This window comes from Antennarius striatus, chromosome 8, assembly GCF_040054535.1.
Source record: "Antennarius striatus isolate MH-2024 chromosome 8, ASM4005453v1, whole genome shotgun sequence".
Classification (NCBI taxonomy): Eukaryota; Metazoa; Chordata; class Actinopteri; order Lophiiformes; family Antennariidae; genus Antennarius; species Antennarius striatus.
In genome coordinates this window covers 19,270,127-19,292,001 of record NC_090783.1, presented here as the reverse complement: position 1 = coordinate 19,292,001, position 21,875 = coordinate 19,270,127, and the positions used below count along the sequence as shown (strand labels likewise).

Below are 21,875 nucleotides of genomic sequence, written 5' to 3'. Positions count from 1 at the left end.
ATTGTGTAGGTTGGTGACCTCATTTCTAGTTAGGCAACTGACGTCTATTTGTGGTACGATAGAATCCCATGTGATCAGTCTTTTTACCTATTCTCATACTAATACATGATTAACTTGATTTAGGGGAACATATCTATTTGGTTAAAATGATATGATAAAAATGCACGATTTGTATTTCAACATTGTTCTGGAGTAATGGAAGGATGAAGTAAAATATGCCATCTTCTCACTCAGAGCCTTTATTGGAGACTTGCCTCTTGGGCGTGCTCCATAGGGTAGAGGTCAAACATGCCCCACTATTTTTAAACTGGACAGAACTGCTGGAAGGAAATCTGACACTTTGTTGCTGTGTAAGTGTTCGCATGTGATCTGTTTGCATCCCTCAGTCTTTTTAGATCTGTTTTAATTAAGATTATCATGCATATCTGTGAGCATATAAGCAGTAAAACAAGTGTATAGGCCAATCTTAAGATCTGGACAAGAATACAAATGACAGACCTACACAGTCTGGTCATAACGTTAAATACGACAGTCTGTGACCTGGGAGAACAATATTGACCTTAAGCTGCACAACCAAAGAGTGAGGCCTCTCAGCTTGAACTTACTCTTCATCGTATCTTTGATCGCTAACGCTGTAAAATTAGAAAAGAAATCATTAGAATAATTTGTGACGTTGGTATTGTGGATCACTGAAGCTTTACCAAACACTGCGTATTGAGGTCACGGATCAACTCTGTAGACAACTGGTATGCATGATCTCCATGTGCTGGGTTTGGCAGTGGTTTAGGAAACATAATATCGTGTTGGGGGCCCTGTTGACAGAGAAGGAGAAGCGGAGAAAGGAGCGACAGAAGCAACGAGGGAGCACCAGTTGGATGCAAGTAAAATCAGGAAGAAGACACAAAACGGTCTCCAACTGGAAAAAGAAGGTAGAAGTACCTAGCAAAAACACATCGAACTTAGAAGATGTTTTCGCGCACAATCAAATACTGACGTTTTTGACGCTTGGTACAAGCAACAATTTTCACTTATGATGGATCAGCTATCTTCATTCTAACTTTTTGTATGGCTGGTACGGATTTATAGCTGTCTGCCGACTTCTGGACACCTTTTATGCATTTTTCTCCTACTTGGATAACTTGGAAAAAATTCTAACTTTTTGGACATTTTGGAAGTTTGTGTGCTTTTATGAATTTTGTGTTGTACTCTAATTCAGCCTGTACAATCTCTGGAGAGAAACGGAATCACGTCTAATTTCTTGCTGCACCATTAATAGCAACAGATCGCCTGACACATTTCGAGGACTGACACCGGTTGCCTCCTAAACGGGGATTGATACCCCACACGCTCCTTCTCCATCTAATCTGGAGTTTTCTTCACCGCTGGTGGTGACAACACTACTATTCGAAATGTTCCTCCTGTCTTCTCTGGTGTTGCTGGTCTTCAAGGCGCTCTTTGTGGTGGCTGGGGACCTCCAGGGTTTTACTTTCCCCAGTGAAGGCGGAAGTTTCGAGCTGACAGGTATGTGTTCATGTCAAATTTGGAATCTCAAAAACCAGCTTTCACTCGTATGCTTGACATAGTCCCCAGCTAGTAATGAATTTTAATGTTTTTTCTGCTATAGCCAAAGGACAATTCCTGCCCTGTGTATGTTTACGAAGTTGTTTCTCAAATGACGCATAAATGGGGGTGGTTTTAATGTAACTTATTCTCAATTGTTTTTCTAATAAACAATCTACACTCTTTGGACAAAGTACAGTTGAAGTAAAAAGTTTTATTGTTTGTGTTTTGTGTGTTGTTATTGGATTATATATATATATATATATATATATATATATATATATATATATATATATATATATATATATATATATATATATATATTAGTGCTGTTAGGCGATTTTAAAAAATCTTTTTAATTACAGGATTTTTAATCAATTAATCTAATTAATCGCATTTTAAAGGCCCCAAGTAAAGAATTGAATTCTAGGTCATTACAAAATTGTAGTGCATGACTAATCAATAGAATGCACCAAGAAGAGAAGATTTGAAATCCACATTTTTATTGGTTAAGTGTGCTTTATAAATGATATCCAAAAGAGAAAAGCACAAGCACATCAGCAAACCAATTGGGCCAGGTGTATTTATCAAAAATGCAATACAAATACAGTTAAATAAAATAAATAAAATTCAGTAATAAAATTAGGCGGAGTCTCAAATAGGCACATAAGCAGACTCTCGATCAAAATGAATACTAAAGCTGACTCAATACAGCAATTCAAAATAAATAGTATAACATGCCTCTAAATAACGAAACATCAATAGATTGGTAAGCTAACATTCAACTCTGTGTCCTTGACATGTTTTGCATTTAAATTATACAGTACGTTAAGCTGGAGCTGCATCGGATATGAAAATTCTTTTACAAAAGGTAAAATTCTCTTTTACAAAAGGTTTTCTTTTTTTTTTTTGCTGAAGATGGCGGTGCGTGCACACGCAGCGGCTCCTGTCTCTCCCGATACAGCGGCTTTTTCATGTTTTTTGTGTCTTGTCTCTCCGTGTGTTTGTCCATCTTTGTCACGTTCATCTTCGTCATGTATACTTGCCCCAAGGCGCTCATACTCCAGTGAATTTCTGCTCGACATGTGCAGAACAACTTCTTTGGACTTAGACCCAGGAGACGTGGATGTGCTGCGTGAGTGCGGCCTACTCCGGAGGCCTGCTCAACCAACGACCCCCAGTCCTGCTCCCAGCCCGCAGTGAAGCGCCACAGGCGGAACATGCGGAAGCAGAAGCGGGGCAATCCCGACCATCACACTCGCCAACGTACGCTCGCTGGACAATAAACTGGACTACATCCACCTGCTCCGATCATCAACTAAGTCTGTGGATGAGTGTTGTGTCTTCGTATTTGTGGAAACATGGCTCACTGACAGCATCCCGGACTCCGCCATTCAGCTGGACCGGCTAACGTGTTACCAGGCTGACAAGAGCGCTCGTCAAGGGGGGGGAAGACCCGCGGCTGGGGACTCTCTGTTTACATCAGGGATGCTTGGTGCCGCGACGCTGCTGGGGTTTGCACACAGTGTTCTCCTCTGGTGAAGCCTATGATCATCAGATACCGGCCATTCTACCTGCCCAGGGAGTTTTCTGCAATATTGCTGGTGGCAGTATACATCCTTCCCACCTCCAGCAACAACAGGAGTGAGGCACTGAAAGATCTCCACCATCACATCAGTGAGCAGCGGACAGCCCACCCATCCTCATACTGGCAGGGGACTTTAACCATGCAAACCACAAGAGTGTGTTTCCAAAATTACATAGACATATCAACTTTGCCACCAGAGGAGCTAACATCCTGGACAATGTCTACACAACACATAAAGATGCGTACAAGGCCCGTGCCTTCCCCCACCTTGGGGCACAGACCACACCATCGTTATGCTAACGCCGGCACACAGACCACTCATTAGAGTCGCCAAACCTGTTAAAAGGCAGATATGGGTGTGGCCTGAAGGGTCGTCTGAGGCACTCCGGGACTGCTTCTCAACCACAGACTGGAGCGTATTCAAAGACGTAGCCACCCACAATAACACCACAGACCTCCAGGAGTACACGGAGACCATCACGGCATATATAAGGAAATGCATGGATGATGTAACGGTCACCAGAACCATCTCCATTCGAGCCAACCAGAAGCCATGGCTGACAGGGGAAGTCCACAGGCTCCTAAGGGCACGGAACGCGGCCTTCAGAGCTGGGGACGTGGTGGGCCTAAGGACGGCGAGGGCCAACCTGTCACGAGGCATCCGAGTGGCCAAGACACAGTACTCCAGGAGGATCGCCACCTACTTCAGCGACAGCAGAGACACCAGGAACCTGTGGCGGGGGATTCAGTCATTACAGACTACAAGCCCCTTCCGCAGTCCTGCGACAGCTCCACAACTCTGCTGAATCAGCTGAATGACTTCTTTGCATGCTTTGAGGCAGACAACAACATCCCAGTGTAACAGGATTGTTAATGTGATTGAAGTACGTCAAAATTATTTTGTATTATGGTTATTCTATGCAAGGCTCTATGCAATTTTCCCTTGGGTGTAATAGCGCCCTCTGGTGGCAGGTGGGGTCTATATAAGTGACAGGAAACAGGCAGCTCGTCCTCTTGCGCTGCTGCATTTCCTGTTATGGGAGCTGTGCTACTTGAGCCATATACAGTCACCACCAAACACCTGTGTTGTTGTTGTTGATCAACAGAATTGGCAATAAACGCTATCAACCTGAAGAATTTGTGCTGTCATCAGTCTGCTGGGAGTGGGCCAGAATAGTGGGGGTTACACCAGCACAGAAGAGTCCACCCCCTCCTGGCGACCAGGCATTGATGCTTTCCCCAGACAGCGTGAGGCGAGTCCTCAGAAGGACCAACGCCAAAAAAGTCCCAGGTCCTGACACATTCCTGGTCGTGTCCTGAGAGACTGTGCTGATGAGCTCACAGATGTTTTTACAGAGATCTTCAACATCTCCCTGAGCCAGGCTGTTGTCCTCACCTGACTCAAAGCCACCACTATCATCCCAGTCCCGAAGAAGTTGTCCCCATCTGGCTTCAACGACTACCGCCCGGTTGCACTCACTCCCATCCTCATGAAGTGCTTCAAGCGGCTAGTCATGCACCACATCAAATCTGCCCTCCCTTCAACCCTGGACCCTTTTCAGTTTGCTTATTGGTCCAACCGCTCAACTGATGATGCCATCTCCACTGCCCTACATTCAACCCTCACCCACCTGGAGACTAAAGACTCGTATGCCAGAATGCTGTTCATTGACTTCAGCTCAGCATTCAACACAATCATCCCCCAGCAGCTCATCCACAAACTGGACCAGCTCGGACTCAACACCTCCATACACAACTGGCTACTGGACTTCCTGACAGGGAGACCACAGGCAGTTCGAGTCGGCAACACCACCTCCAGCACCATCACGCTGAACACAGGAGCCCCCAAAGGATGTGTTCTAAGCCCCCTCCTCTTCACTCTGCTAACCCATGACTGCACACCGACTTCCAGCTCCAACTCAAGTTTGCAGAATACACGACTGTGGTGGGTCTCATCAACAACAACGATGAGACAGCCTACAGAAATGAGGTGAGCCACCTGGCTTTGTGGTGAAAGGACAGCAATCTCCATCTGAATGTGGAGAAGATGAAGGAGATTGTTGTGAACACACACCCAGCATGCTTCACGAACCATCGACGGTGCTGCAGTGGAAAGGGTCAGCAGCACCAAGTTCCTGAGTGTGCACATCTCTGAGGACCTGTCCTGGGACCGCACCACTGCATCGCTGGCCAAAAAAGCCCAACAGCGCCTGTACTTCCTCCTCAAACTGAGGAGAGCAAGAGCCCCACCCCCCATCATGCTCACCTTCTACAGAGGCACCATTGAGACCATCTTAACCAGCTGCATCACAGTGTGGTACGGCGCCCGCACCGTTTCCTGCCGTAAGACCTTGCAGTGCATCGTGAGAGCAGCTGAAAAGATCAATGGTGTCTCTTTCCCTTCCCGCATAGACATTTACAACACCTGCCTCACCCGCAAAGCCATCAGCATTGCAGGCGATCCCACCAACCCCTCTCACAGCCTTTTCAGCCTGCTGCCATCAGGTAGGAGACTGCAGAGTCTGCGGGCCAGAACCAGCAGGCTCAAGGACAGTTTCTTTCACCAGGTGGTCAGGAGGCTCAACTCCCTCCCTGTTTGCCCCCTGCCATAGCCTTGAACTCTACCCTCGCACTGCCCTGACCTCCCCCAGCACCTGATCTACCTATCTCTCTCTCCCCCAATCAACTCAGGGACTACGCACACGTCACTTCCCCTACGGGATTAAAGAGTGTATAGAGATGTTTACCAACCCTTGTGTTTCGTCCAATGCTTCGTGCTGTACTGCCTGTTGTACTGCTTGTGTTGTCCTGCCTGTGTTGTCCTGCCTGTGTTGTACTGCTTGTGTTGTACTGCCTGTGTTGTCCTGCCTGTGTTGTACTACCTGTGTTGTACTACCTGTGTTGTCCTGCCTGTGTTGTACTGCCTGTTTACCGTGGGTCAGAGAGGACTGCAATTTCATCTGTGCTGTATGTTGTGTATATATGGCACACTTGACAATAAAGCTGACTTTGACAAATAATAATAATAATAATAATAATAATAATAATAATAATAATGGATTAGATTTATGTAGCACTTTTCTGAACACTCAAAGACACTTTACATCAGATCCATTATTCATTCACTCCTCATTCATACTTGGTGATAGTAAGCTAGGAATGTAAGCGTGGGAATGTAAAATTGTTCTAACTGCTGCTGCGTTGTGCTCCAATCCTACAAGTACGCACAAGATTCCAACTCCAGATCACCTGTGGAAAGGTATAAACTCAGGTCATATGACTTTGAGGACACCAGTAAAACACTGGTGTTATCTCACAGACAACCACACACCCTTTATTGAGAAGGCCTTTGCATATACTCTTCTTCTTCTCATTTCAGCTTTTTCCTTCAGGGATTGCCACAGTGAATCAGTTGCCTCCATCTAACCATGTCTTCTGCATCTTCTTCTCTCACATCAACTACCTTCATGTCCTCTTTCACTACCTCCATAAACCTCCTCTTTGGTCTTCCTCAAGGCCTCCTAGCTGGCAGTTCAAACCTCAGCATCCTTCTACTAATATATTCACTATCTCTCCTCTGGACATGTCCAAACCATCTCAGTTTGGCCTCTTGGACTTTATCTCCAAAACCTCTAAAATGTGCTGTCCCTCCGACGTACACATTCCTGATCTTATCCATCCTGGTAACTCCCAAAGAAAACCTCAGCATCTTAAATATCTGCTACCTCCAGCTCTGTCTCCAGTCTTTTCCTCAGTGACACTGTCTCTAGGCCAAACAACATTGCTGGTCTAATTACAGTTTAGCTGAAATTCCTCCCACAAATCATACCAAACACTTTTCTCCACCCATTCCATCCTGCCTGTACACACTTCTTTACCTCTTTCCCACACTCTCCATCGCTCTGGACTGTTGACCCTAAGTACTTAAAATCCTCCACCTTCTTGATCTCTTCTCTCTGTAACCTCACTCTTCCACTTGGGTCCCTCTCATTCACACACATGTATGCCGTCTTATTGCAGCTAACCTTCATACCTCTCCTTTCCAGGACAAACCTCCACCTCTCTAGCTTCTTCTCCACCTGTTCCCTACTCTCACCACAGATCACAATGCCATCTGCAAACATCATAGTTCTGTAGTACTCTTTTCTGGCAGGAAACCATACTGCTGCTCACAATTGCTCACTTCTGCCCTTAGTCGAGCTTCAACTACTATTTCCCATAGCTTCATTGTACAGTTCATCAGCTTTATTCCTCTGCAGTTGCCACGATGCTTCAGATTGAGCTTCAGATCCTGAAGATGGTACATCTACATTTTGTGGCACATCATTACAGTGGCAGTAATCAATGCATTGATCTGCTACAGAAGAGACTTGAAGAAACTGCAGCCCAGGCAAAAGCTTCTTCTTCTGTCGTGTGTCCTTAGACTTTCAGCTTTGTTGTAGCAAGCCATCCCAGCATGTCATCGTCCAGGTTCTACTCTGCAAGATGGAATACCACCACTAATCCAGGCAAAAGCTCTTGCCCCTGCAATGATTGCAACGATTCTGTTGGCAACAAGTGCAGGAAAGATAAAGTGCAGGAAAGATAAAAAATGTGGCAAATCATTTTCGTCTCTCGAAGCAATGCCAACCCCTCCCCGGAAAAGGAAAAGCACTAAGGTTTCCCCTGATGTTAGAAAGGATGGCCTTGATCATTTTCCAGCATGGTGAAACCGACAGAAATGTAAAAACTGCGTAAACCGCTTTGTCCATGTGTGCTGTATGAAATGTCTGAACATGGACAGAAACTGTTTTCAATACATCAGGAACAAACAAACAGAAATTTTGTGTGTTTATTCAGAAGGATCAATAAAGGCTCCAGTTTCAAATAACTGGATTTTTTGTCAATTATTTAAGGGTTTGGGCTTCCCAGGGCTCGAGTCACAAGGACAAAAATGGGCTCTGAGTCAGTATGACACTTATAAAAAACTGAGTCATATGTCATTCATTTGTATTTTAATATGATACTTGAGTATCATGAGGTGAGGTAAGCTAAAAGCTTTGAACACTTTTGTTTAGCCAGTTGAAAATGATAGGGTTTTTGGAAAGTTCTTGATGAGATTCTGTAGCTTGAGCTGATCAAAAATGTGGTATAAAACCTGTGTCATCTGAAATAGTCTGTGTATTTCCAGTTCACATGAAGGGCATCCAAGTTTCACACCCTCTACTCAAAATCTGTAAAATAAATTATCATTGTTTATATAGTATACTGTTATTTAATTTTAAAGATAACTTTAAAGAGAAGGAAGATCTATCTAATCCATTGTGATAAGTAGATAATAAATAACTGCTGGCCCTAACTTCATTTTTATTGTGGAGAAGCATTATAAAAATTCTCTGACAGTCAGCAGCGCAGGTAAATTTGATTGCATGTGTTTTTATAAGACCAATGAACATAAAAAAATAAAGAATGATTTATATGGGTAAACTGCTTAACTGAGCCAGATCAGTAAAGAAATGACGGTTTCTTCATAGATAGAGCCAATAAAATAACTACTGATATCTCATTACCTTCCTAAACAATGTAGACCCCTGCATGGTGGTGTCGCCGCCATGTATGAGCGAAGCAGATCGCTACAGTCTAGAAGCCCTGCGGAGCATTCATCAAATGATGGACGATGATCAAGACGGTGGGATTGAAGTGGAGGAAAGTGTAGAGGTACAAAATTCACTCATTATGACCTTGTCTTCTATCTTCCTTAAATCCTTGGGTAATCCTTGGCTCGAGTCAGATGGTTCTTCAAAGATAGTGACTATATGATTTTGTTTTTGATCATGGGACAAAACCAGTTTGAATTTATAAGATTTCATACACTGTAGCTGTCACAAAACATGTTCTTGCTTGATTCAGTGATGGAATACAATCTGCAAAACAACATTTCAAATGTATTAAATTTATTTTGTCCAAATTAATGGAATCATAAAAACCTAAGGGGAAAAATGAGAAGAATGATGAGAATCCCTATACATTACACTATCACTGGTTCATTGCTTTGCTGCAACCTGTGAAATAGAACTTAAGCATTATTTTCAATGAAATAAATAAATAAAACGAGCCAAAGTTAAATGCACGTTTCACACACATTTGTGTAGAAGGGGCGGCAGTGGCTCAGTGGTAGAGCTGGCAGTAGTGCGGGTCGTCCAATGTTCTAAGATGGGCGGTTCGATTCCCGCCCCCGCCCAATAAAACACCGAGAATGTGAGCTGACAGTGGGAGGTGTCAGCTCACCTCTGGAGCAATGCCGAGATGCCCTTGAGCAAGGCACAGTCCTCTTACACGTTGCTCATTTGGGTGCTCCACAAATGGGCTGCCCGCCACTCTATCACCATTGCATGCTTACAGGCCCCCTTGTGTGTGGTTATGTGTATTACAGGGGCCTGTACACACTAATATGCATGTGTGTGATTGATTGATGACTAACATACTAGAGTGTGAATTCTTGATTTCCCATCGGGGATCCGAACAGTACATAAAATAAAATACAAAAAAATTTAAAAAGTGGACAGTGCTGTATCTCTGCAATTAGATCTGTACATAAATGTGCAAGTATGTTAATGATGTTTTACATTCTGTTGCACATGTTTTAAGTAATTACTTTAAAATTGAAGTCATGTTCAGAGCGAATACATATTTAGCCAAAGGAGTGTGTATCTAGTTTTATGTGAAATTGGTGATAAATCCAGAATTCTAGAATGAATTTGACATCCAGAATGCAGTTCAGCGATACAGTACCCCGGGGGTCAAGTTGCATTTGCCATGAAATTACTTTAGTCATCATATGAAGCCCCACTTTACTGCCAAGGACACATTCCAAAACAGCAATAAACACACACATAGAAACACTCTCACCCACTGAAATCTGCTTGCATTCTAAATATGATCAGTCTCAAAACACCCAATCAATCTTTTTTTAGACTGCAATCTGAGTACATGAGCTGTTAAAACACCCACCAGATTTATGTTAGACAGATATGTGGCAAGTTTGTGTGCAGCTAATGCTGTGTGCTGCTTTTCAACTTTATTTAAATAAGTCCTCTCCTTGCAGTTCATAATTGAAGACATGAAGCAACAGCAGACCAACAAACACAGCAACTTGCACAGAGAGGATCAGCATATCACAGTTGAGGAGTTATGGAGAGGCTGGAAGTCATCTGAAGGTGTGTGTGTGTGTGTGTGTGTGTGTGTGTGTGTGTGTGTGTGTGTGTGTGTGTGTGTGTGTGTGTGTGTGTGTGTGTGTGTGTGTGTGTGTGTGTGTGTGTCTGTGTGTGTGTGTGTGTGTGTGTGTGTGTGTGTGTGTGTGTGCGCACGCGCATACCTGCGTGTGTGCTTTTATTCAAAACTGTATAACTTACTTCATCTTCTTTCCATTTCTCATTTTTCAGTACATAATTGGACTCAAGATTCAGTGCTCCGCTGGCTGAAGGAGTTTGTTGAGTTGCCACAGTATGAGAGAAATTTTAAAGATTTTAAGGTCAATGGAAACACGCTCCCAAGGTAATGAAATCCAATGATGATGTCCTAGACACACTGTTGTTTACTGTTGCACGTCTGACTTGTGGAAACAAGTCAGTTGTTATGAAGTGTCGTAGCAATACACTGAACAGGCTATGACATCTGTGTGCAGGATTGCAGCTAATGAGCCTTCATTCCTGAGTGTCCATCTAAGGGTTCAGGACCAGAGAGACAAACAGAAGCTCAACATCAAAGCTCTGGATGTCGTTCTGTTTGGACCACCTACTCGTAAGAACATGCCCCCCCATCATCACTTTTCAAGTTGCAAAACTTGAGTTATAGATTCCTATGCTAAACTCAGACCAAAACTATATAAAATAATGAATAAATATAATCACATCACAAAAGTAAACTTTTCAATAACTTGTGGTGGATGAGTTCATGAGTGCCACAGCCTGAGGAAAAAAGCTACTCTGTGGTCTGACAGTACAGCAGCCAATAATTCTGTATGTTCTGTCAGACAACAACAGAGTGAACAGGCTGCGATGGGTTATGAGTATCAATGGTTCTCGGGGCATGAATCTTGAACCAGTCAGGATGCTTTCTGTTGCCCCTCAGTAAAAAGTTAACAAAAGTTAACAAGACCTCATTGTTGGTAATGTTAGTTGTTAGGGCAGCTTGTCTAGATTGTCAGCATAAATAGGATGGTGAATTAGTCGGGACATGCGGATGGGAATGAGAAGATACAGTTTCATCAATAACCACTTTTGTTCCATTGTGTATTGGCTGTGTTAGTTTTGTCATCAGTGTATGATAACAAAATGCATCACCATACTACTATGCAGACAGACAGAGTCCCATGACTCATTCAAACATTCCATATCAAAAGCCTTTCAATTTCCATTCTTAACAGAAACATTGGCTGCAGGGGTATCTCTTAACCGGTTTAACGAAGGACAAGGGCAACATCTAAAGTACACGCACAGGAGACATTGTCTACCCACATGGAGACACTACTAATTTAACTCTAACAGAAAAACTGGCAGCAGTAAGAAAGGTTTGAGAAAAGTGGCTGGAATACCAGCTATACCTCCCCAACTCTGAGCCTGAGGTAAGGCACGAGCAACTAGTTCCATTCATGGTTTACCTTTTCCATGTTGGTGTTCAGTATATTAAGTTTTCATGTATTGTTAAGTCATTTTGATTTGATTTTTAAAATCACGTTTATTCATAAGGGTTGAAATACAAGATTATCAAGTTGACACAAAATCCAAAAGAGATTCACACAAACAGGAACTCATGTTGAGGCGTAGTTGTGATGAGGAGGGGTTACAATTTAGTGGCCTGAGGGTTGCATCGCTGCTCTTTGCAGATGATGTGGTCCTGTTTGCGTCATCGACCTGTGACCTGCAGCACTCACTGGTCCGGTTTGCAGCCGAGTGTGAAGCAGCGAGGATGAGGATTAGCACCTCCAAATCTGAGCGCATGGTCCTCAGCAGGAAACCGGTGGACTGCCTTGTCCGAGTGGGGGTTGAGGTCCTTCAACAAGTGAAGGAGTTTAAGTATCTTGGGGTCCTGTTCAGGAGTGAGGGAACAATGGAGCGTGAGATTGTACGGAGAATTGGGGCAGAAGGAGCGGTATTGCAATTGCTTTATCGCATTGTTGTCACAAAGAGAGAGCTAAGCCGAGAGGCAAAGCTGTCCATCTACCGTTCAATCTTCTTTCCTACCCTCGCCTATGGTCATGAGTGATTAGTCATGACCGAAAGAACAAGATAGCGGATACAAGCGGCTGAAATGGGCTTTCTCAGATGGATAGCTGGTGTCTCCCTTGGAGATAAGGTGAGAAACACTGCTGTTTGCAAGGGGCAAAGAGTAGAGCCGCTGCTCCTTCGCGTGGAAAGGAGTCAGTTGAGGTGGTTTAGGCATCTGGTGCGGATGGCTCTGGGGCGCCTCCCTAGGGAGGTGTTTCTGGCACGTCCAGCTGGGAGGAGACCTCGGGGCAGACCCAAGACCAGGTGGAGGGATTATATCTCCATACTGGCCTGGGAACGCCTCGGGATCCCCCAGTCAGAGCTGGTGGATGTGGCCGGGGAAAGGAAAGTTTGGTGTTCGCTGTTGAAACTGCTGCCCCCGCGACCTGATTCCGGATAAGCGGTGGAAGATGTATGGATGGATGGAATTTTGAATGGTACCAATGGTTAATGAATGGAAAAATACATAGTGTATTTTAAATCCCATTGTAGAGAAACAAATGTACACTGCGAAATGGCACACATTCACACTGTTAGATGTGACAGCGGGTTATCTCCCCACCTATATATTTGAATAAGCTCACTTGAAACCGCACAGTGTCACCCACTACCTGTCAATCAAGCGCCCAATCAATTGCGGCGCCCAACCAATCAGGGCACACCTGCCAGAAGGAATCACGTGAACAATATGGTGTAAGGCATCGGGCAGTGAAGCTTTATGTTGCGGTTACGCCTTTCGTCCACAAGACAACACAGATATCCGGGACGAAAATGCTGGCCAAAGTGAAGTTTTCTGAAAATGCCAGGTATATGTTATCGTGTGGACGCTGTAACCAAAACTTTTTCTATCTGGGGGGCGTCTCCCTGTGACGAAAACCACTGTGACGTTAGTGTGTGTGACCCGTGTCTACATGTGCACAGAGAATGGACATAGTTAAAACCAAACATTTTCTGATGTATAACAGCTCCATGTCGAAAATCCATTGATAAACATGCTTGACAGTTGGATATTTGTTTGTCTGTTTCTTTCTTTATGAGTTATAAAGTTTATATATTTATTTATTTACTCATTCATTCATGTTCCTCTCCAAAGACACTGATGCCAGTTCTAGGTCAGACCGGGATGTGCTGCCTGCTGGTGGAAGAACTCTGTGATGGGTGTGCTTGGTTTATAATACCAATACATTTCTTTTCATATGTTTGGTATGAAGTCTGATATTATTGCTTTATTGTGGAATTTCCATGGGTTCCCGCTAGTTTATATATACTGTACGCCCCCATGAACAACTTGTAAGGGGATGGTGCCTTGCTCAGGGGCACCTCAGCAGTGCTCAGGAGGTGAAGTAGCACCTCTACACAGCCAGTTCCCAACAAAAGTTTTGGTCGAAGACCTAGAGTATTGAGCTACTGCCATCCATACAGCGAAAAACTATTTATCTTATTATTTATGGTAATTTAAACGTTTATGAACCCTCCCCTACTGATATTAAACCACCTTCTATCTGTATTACCTTTTCCCACACTCTTATCGATTGTTTAAAGCACTTTTGTGTGTCACGGAAGACCGAGACTCACGGAACGTAGCACACTTCTGAATGCCATCAGCTAATAGAATGTGCGTATGGTATCATGTCACTGCCTAGCAAGAATCTGTGATGAGGTGAAGTCGCAAGTGTTGATGCGCGAATGCGCGAGGGCGCACTGTATATAATGAAATTAAGAGGAATCCACTGAATTATGCAGTCTTTTTAGACCGTAAAAATCATAAAACAGATATTCATAAGATAATGATGAATAACAAAATACTGTATTTCTTTATAGGGTTGTGTGTTCATTCTAAATAACTTTGAACTCCATTCAAAGGAGTCTAAGCAGCAACTATCTCACCCTTCTACTAAAAATGTTTGTCTTTAATGGGTCTCCTCCTTTAGTTTACATACCATTCAACCATACCATCCATTTCCTAATTTAAACGGATTTCTGCAGCCTGTGAAGGACAGCTATTGATTCACTCCTACTGTGTTGTTTGTGAAAGATAAATTGTGTGGGGTGTGTGTACATGGGCTTTGAGAGGCTAAAACAAAATCAAAAAGACAAAAGAAGAACTTTTACATTTTGTTGGATGGAAATGTTAAAGTTCTTCTTTTGTCTTTTTGATTTTTTCCATTTACTACTTGTATGTGTCAATAAAATTACTCATCACTCTTTCTTCATGTATGTAACCTTACCTTACCCACCATTTGGGCCTCCTGCTATTTTCACTTTAACTTTTTATTCTATTTTATACTGTTTATATTTTAGTTTAGTATATGTCCTGTTAGTGCTGTATGTGTCTGTTAGTGTAGTGTATGTCTTTAGGTATGTTCTGTGGTGTCAGTGTTTCTTTTTCTCCTGGTGTTTATCCAGTATTTATTCATTATGTATGCCTGAGCACTGGATATGTGCAATAAAGTGTCTGTCTGTCTGTCTGTCTGTCTGTCTGTCTGTCTGTCTGTCTGTCTGTCTGTCTGTCCGTCCATCTAATATAGTTATTAATAAGCTATTAAAGAATTACCCTTTGACCATCTATATCACCATAGGTCCCCCACATAACTACATGAAAGACCTACTGCTAATTGTATCAGTGGTGATGGGAGTGGGAGGCTGCTGGTTTGCCCAGGCCCAGAACAAAGCCAGTAAAGTCCACATATCAAAGATGATGAAAGACTTGGAAAGTCTGCAGAGAGCTGAACAGAGCCTCATTGATCTTCAGGAGCAGTAAGTCTCTAGTATCACTCCCTTACTGTATGTTTATATATGATTGTGCTAAGATATTACAATGTCTCAGACTGGAGCGAGCCCAGGAAGAAAAACGTAATGTTGCAGAGGAAAAACAGAATCTCGAGGATAAAATGAGAGATGAGATCATGGGGGCACAAGAGGAGGCTAACCGTCTACACGAACTGAGGCAGGGGGCTGTTAGTGAGCTCAGCCGTCTTCGATATGCAGAGGAGGAGTTGGAGCAGGTATGTTAAGTACTGTGCAAGTTCTGAAGTATAATTCAATTATATTTGCAATCCATGCAATGGATTTTGCAAGATTCAAAGACAGTGATTTAAGTTGTAACTGCAATGTTGTCTATACACTTATCTCTGAAATTTGGCTGATACCATACCCTCAGGTACTGGGAGCACTGAAGCAGGCAGAAAAGGATATGTATGCTAGTTGGACAGTCTCAGGGGCCCTGCAGCAATGGCTACAGCTAACGCATGAGGTGGAAGTGCAGTACTACAATGTCAAGAAACAGAGTGCTGTACTACAGCTTGCCTGTGCCAAAGAAGAGGTAATTCATGAAAAAGAAAGACAAAAAGCAGTTTTAATTGCAAAAGTTGATTGCAAAAGAGGAAAGAAGATGTAACAAATTTTTAATCAAACACTTATAATTCCTTGCAGGCAGAGAGGATAAAGAAGAAGAGAAGTTCTGTGCTCGGGACACTCCATGTTGCTCACAGCTCATCGTTAGACCAAGTTGACCACAAGATCCTAGAGGCAAAGTGAGTCACAAAATTAACTGTGCAGTATACATAAATAATGTATAGTATATGTTGCAAAAATGTTTGTATCTCCCAAAGGAATGCTTTGTCTGAAGTAACAGCCTGTTTGCGGGAACGTCTTCATCGCTGGCAGCAAATTGAGCGCCTCTGTGGCTTCCACATCATTAGAAATCTAGGCCTGGCAAAACTCACTGCTCAGCTCTACTCAGACTCAGTTTCGCTGGGTTTGCAACGATTGCCCCAGCCATCTTGTTCATGCCATAGTTCAGTCCATGGATCTCTAGAGGATTTGCTAGAAGAATCTCCAGTCTTACCTCAGATGCCAGGTAGGTAACAGAAAGGATTTGTTTTTGATCTTCATTTGATCCTTATTTTGTTCAATTAGTGGGCGATCGTGTTCAGACCTGGTGAGTGGCATGGCCATTGTATTTTGTTCACATAAAATATTCAAATAATTTAGTGACTCTTCGGGTCTCGTATGGTGGGTAGTCTTATTTTTCTCCACTTGTCATATATTAGGTAGATATATCAATGCTATGCTGCAAATATAGTGAAAGTTTTTAGTAAGTCAAATGATTAAGCATCGGTTGAGTATTGAAATTGTGGTAGACAGAGGCACTTTCACACCTACCTTGTTTTTGTCCTAACTTTTAAATTTTTCAGCTTGATGTAGAACAAAATTGCAGGTGTGAAACTGCCACTGAACCAAGGTCAGGATGATGCAGGATAAATTATAGTTAGATTACTTTTTTCTATTTGACTTTATTTGGTTCCAGTTCAACCCATGACGCGTTCGCCTCGATCAAAGGGGTCCACTGTATGTCGAACTCGTCATCCTGGCATCGTCACTCAGCCACAGGTTGGCATGATTTCACCGGATCCTGACCTTCTTATCCCAATTCGGGCCACATACACTTGCTTTGATGAGGAAGAAGGGCGCTTCTTGAAAACTCTAAAGAAACAGTATGTGATCATGCACGTCTTTTAGAGTACAATTTGTTTTCACACCTTGCTCATGATAAATCATTTTGTTTAAACATATCTGTAACATCTTTTTTGTCATTCCTTCCTTCCTTGTCCATCCCTGTCCTATGCTCCCTTTTTCTTACTAACAGAGACTCTGAAGAGAAGTTTTCAGATTCAGAATATAAGACTTCACTTCCTCACAGCAAACGATTCCCCTGTTCCACTGCTGACATATCCTCTTCAAAGTTATGCCATGATGATGCTGAGCTGCTTTCAGACAGCTCCATTACAAAAATAATGCTTAAAGACACAGACTCTGTTGTTGAATCTCCAGTTCGAAAAAGTTATGTTCAAGAGCTTGAAGCTTCTACAGATGTTTCTATCAGGAAGACACCAAAAGACAAAATGTTTGATTGTCCTTTGGAACCCCCTTCTTCAAATTTGTCAAAAGAAGAGTCTATAATTGATGTTACATCAAGGAAGAGCTCCAAAGACAAGATTGAAATTCCCATGAATGTCTCATTCAGAAAAGGGCTTCCAAATGAGTTGGATTCAGAATGTCCTACTTGGAAAGTGGAAAGGGACAAAACAGGGGATTTTATGGACTCTACTCCTAGAAATGTTTTCAGAGAAAGAAGTGATTTACCTCTGGATGTAAGAAAGATTTTGTGGAATGAAATGGAAAAACCAACTGATGTAACGACCAGAAAGATATCAGCAGATATAATGGGAGTCTCAATAGACAGTGCAATAAGAAAGACAGTACAAGATGATGCTGATCATCCATATGATTCAGTACCAAAAAGGATTTCAAGAGATTCAATGGGAGTGTCCCTTGACACAAGTTCTAGAAAGCTCCCATGGAATAAAGGGGAAGGCCAGTATGATTTCTCCATGAGGGCATTAGCAACAGATAAAATGGTTGGGAGCACTATAACACCACCAAGAAAGATATCTGGAGATGAACCGGATCATTGTTCAGATAATGCATCTGTAAAGATTGTATCCACGGAGAAATCTGAAGCACTTATGGATTACTCGTCACCGACAGATAAGTATGATTTTGGTTTACAATCATCGACAAGTAGGAAGATACTTAGGGATGAACCTGAGATGTCTTCTAGTTTTTTGAAACGAAGAACACCAAGAATCCCAAGAGATGACAATGACATAGACATTCCGACAGGAAAAATCTCTTGGACTCGAGCAGATCCTCCAATGGAGGTACACAAACAGTCATTGCCAAAAGAGGAATCAGGGCCCTCTGATTCAAGTTTATTTTTTAGTCGAAGTGGACAGCCAGACCTTACAGTAACTTCACAAAGCCCATGGAAGTCATCATTGGACCTTTCCCCATTTGACCCTTTAAGTAAGCTTGTTTATGACGGAATCCTAGAGAAGCCCTGCAAGACCATGCCAACAAGTTTGACCGGCATCTCTGCATCAACACCAAACTTGCAGCAGGGCAGCCTACTAGAAGAAGTGGAACCACCAAGGGTCGTACTCCCTTCTCCTGCATCATCTTGTGAAGGGCACAAGGATAAAGAAAAGAGCAAAAAATCACTAAAGCTAAAAAATCTTTTTAAAAAGAAAAATGAGTCAAGCCCAGACAAACATCAAAGCGGTCTACAGAAACTCTGACAATGAGCATATAATTTTACCTGTTCGTTAATATTTAATTTTATCTTAAAGGGGAGCTTTACTTCATTGCTGGTATCTTTTAGTGATAACACAACGTTTATGAAATGACAATTTCAGTGCCAATAGTGTCTGAAATAACTCAATTCGTCACGTCCCACATAAAAAAGCATTTATACAGTCAGAGAAACAAATAAAATTATTTGATCTTGTTGAGAGACTGAAAGAATTACAATACAATTTGTGATATTTAAAGTCTGTAAACATGTCAAGAAATAAAAAAATATTTTAACACTTGTCATATGCATATACAAAGAGATCAGTTTGACTCAGGAAATTTTTTATGTTAAGTCTTACGTAGAAATGTGGTTGATGCTACATATTTGATGAGATATTTTTTTTAGCTTTTATACTGCTTTGGCAATTGTTTAATGATTTTAAGCTTAAAGGCAATGTTTGAATAAATTTTTTAATAAATCATTTAATGATTACACATTATGTTCATAATCATCCAATCTGAAACACATACTGTTAGTGCAGTTTGACATTTTTTTCACAAGGAACAAACAAAAATACAATAGGTTTGGAACTGTTGCTTTACAAATTCATTTTTGATTAATTTAAAAAAAGGATACGATCTGATCCACAGGACGAGGATTGGTTTTTAGTGTGTTTTTCTTTTATTTCTTTTATTTTTAATGAACAGTTTCAATGCAAACTGTTTTACATCTATACTTAAAAAGTGCATTTAAATGCACACATTCAGTGCTTGAATTATTGATGTGTATTTACAAGTATCATTTGTTTTATTTTTTGCAGGCGTAGAGTCAGTATTTTATGTCATTTATCTGAAATAACAGGTAAAAAATGCACAACAGAAAATGAAAGCAGTGTTTTGGGAATCCATACTGACCTGTATTCAATGGAGTATAATACAAATAAAAGATATTTTATGTTTAATTCATGAAAGTTTTTGTTTTTTCATATACCCCGATTATACAACATTTTATAAACCAGTTGTAATAAGGCCACATTTGCAACCTTTTCAACAACCCTCAGTAGAAGTTTGAAAACTCGTCCCAACTGTTTAAGTTTTCATCACTGAGTCTATCCATCTCATGTTAGATTGGCCCCAGAGAATTTTTCTGTGTTTTTGATATACTGTATTGCTATCACTTTATGTTGTAGTCTTGGCTTGTAGATTCCAAATCACATGTAGGCGTAGCTTCAAGTATCTTGTGAATTGTGTTCTTGTGATCATCAGGTCATATTTTTTCAATAATTTTGTACAGATTTTGTTATTATTTATTTTGAGTTTTCCCTTTAAATTATTTTGAAATGACTGAATATTTATTTTCTCCTCAGTGTATGTTTAAGACAATATACACAATATACATATCCTTTATCAAAAAATGAAGGATATGTCAAAGAGATTAATTGTACAGTATTTATTTATTTTTTATTTCTTATACAATTTTTTGGCTCATTTTGGGGTGGGGTAGGGGTTGGGGTAGTTATATTTCAAACAGCATCCAACCTTTTAGGAAATATCTTTAACTTGATTTAAAATTGAAAGACTTCCCATCCCATTAATGTCTTTGTTTCAGTGTTAAATGTTCGGTGTATAGGATTAGTGGTATCTAGCGGTCTGCTTGCAGATTGTAACAAAATGAACTCCCCGTATTGGACCTTAATTGGACCCTTTTTTGTGTATTTTCTTGACCACTGAAAGTACTACGGTAGAACACCATGGCAAAGGACCTATTCCCTCTGCAGTATGGAGATCTCATTGTAATACAATGAAAATAAACTTATAGATTTTACAGTACAAAATACAAACATTTACTATAACATTTATTATATTTAATTCCTAACCGTATATCAAGTGTAAAACATTTATGAATAAATTGCTTTGATTTAGATAGATAGATATATTTCCCCGCCGCTGTCGTTTATGCTTGCTTTGGAGGTGTCTGTTGGGTTGCCATCAAAGTGCTTTGAAATGTCTGCTGATGTGATTAAGTGCTATGTAAATAAAGGTTGATTGATAGATAGGAAGGAACCAAGGAACCATCACCTTATCGTAGTGGAGAGGTTTGTGTGCCCTAAGGATCCTAGGACCTATGTTGTCGGGAGTCTTGTACTCCTGGTAGGGTCACCCAAGGCAAACAGGTCTCAGGTGAAGGCCAGACAAAGAATGGTTACAGAAGATCCCATGAAAAACGGAAAAGGGAAAAAATGTGACCCTGCCCAGAGGAAGCCCGGGGCCCACGTCTGCAGCCAGGCCTGGATGGAGGGCCCGTCAGCGAGTGCCTGGTGGCCGGGTCTGCCACAGGGCCCGGCTGGGCTCAGCTCAAAAAGGCAACGTGAACTCTTCCCACCCCTGTGGACCCACCACCCGCAGTGCAGACCGATGGGGTCGGGTGCGCTGCCATTTGGGTGGCAGTGACGACAGGGGGTCACGACAGACCAGACCCGGGCGACAGGAGCTGGCTTTGGGAACGTGGAATGTCACCTTACTGGTGGGGAAGGAGCCGGAGCTTGTGTTGGAGGTGGAGCGTTACCAGTTGGATCCGGTGGGGCTTACCTCCACGCATAGCCCCGGTTCTGGATCCAAGTATTTGGCCTTCTTGGGGTCCCTAAATGGGGTCCTTGATGGGATCCCTCCAGGGGACTCCATTGTCTTCTGGGGAACTTCAATGCACACGTCGGCAATGATGGAGGGGCATGATTGGGAGGAATGGCCTCCCTGATCTAAACCCGAGCGGTGTTATGTTGTTGGACTTCTGTGCTAGTCACGGATTGTTCATAACTAACACCATGTTCGAACACAAAGATGCTCATAAGTGTACCTGGTACCAGAGCATCCTGGGTCGGAGGTCAATGATTGACCTTGTGATCATATCATCTGACCTTCGACCATGTGTTTTGGACACTCGGGTGAAGAGAGGGGCAGAGTTGTCAACTGATCACCACCTGGTGGTGAGTTTGGTCCATTGGCGGAGGAAATCTTTGGATAGACCTGGTAATCCCAAACAAGTAGTGCGGGTGAACTGGGAATGTCTGGAGGAGGACTCGGTCCGTGGGGCCTTCAACTCCCACCTCTGAAGGAGCTTCTTGTGCATTCCTGCCTCCACAGGGATGCATGAGAATGGTTGAACTTGAATGGTTGATGTTCAAAGCTTCCATTGCTGAAGCTGCAGCTGAGAGCTTTGGTCTCAAGGTCTTGGGTGCTTCAAGGGGCAGTAACCCTCGAACACCATGGTGGACCCTGGTGGTCAGGGAAGCTGTCCGACTGAAGAAGGAGGCCTTCAGGGATATTTTGTCCCTGGGGACTCCTGAAGC

The 21,875-nt window shown here is 42.4% G+C and overlaps 1 protein-coding gene across 1 annotated transcript; it reads left to right on the top strand.

The window, feature by feature from the left end:
- The first annotated feature begins 876 nt into the window (after window positions 1–876).
- Window positions 877–19,635, top strand: LOC137600840 (stromal interaction molecule 2-like). The gene is made up of 12 exons (XM_068322692.1): window positions 877–1,521; window positions 8,715–8,845; window positions 10,233–10,344; window positions 10,570–10,681; window positions 10,812–10,927; window positions 14,973–15,150; window positions 15,221–15,398; window positions 15,554–15,715; window positions 15,826–15,926; window positions 16,005–16,252; window positions 16,703–16,889; window positions 17,042–19,635. Exons 1-12 carry the CDS (start codon window positions 1,410–1,412, stop codon window positions 18,531–18,533), a joined length of 3,129 nt encoding a protein of 1,042 aa, XP_068178793.1. The 5' UTR covers window positions 877–1,409; the 3' UTR covers window positions 18,534–19,635.
- Window positions 19,636–21,875: the final 2,240 nt, after the last annotated feature.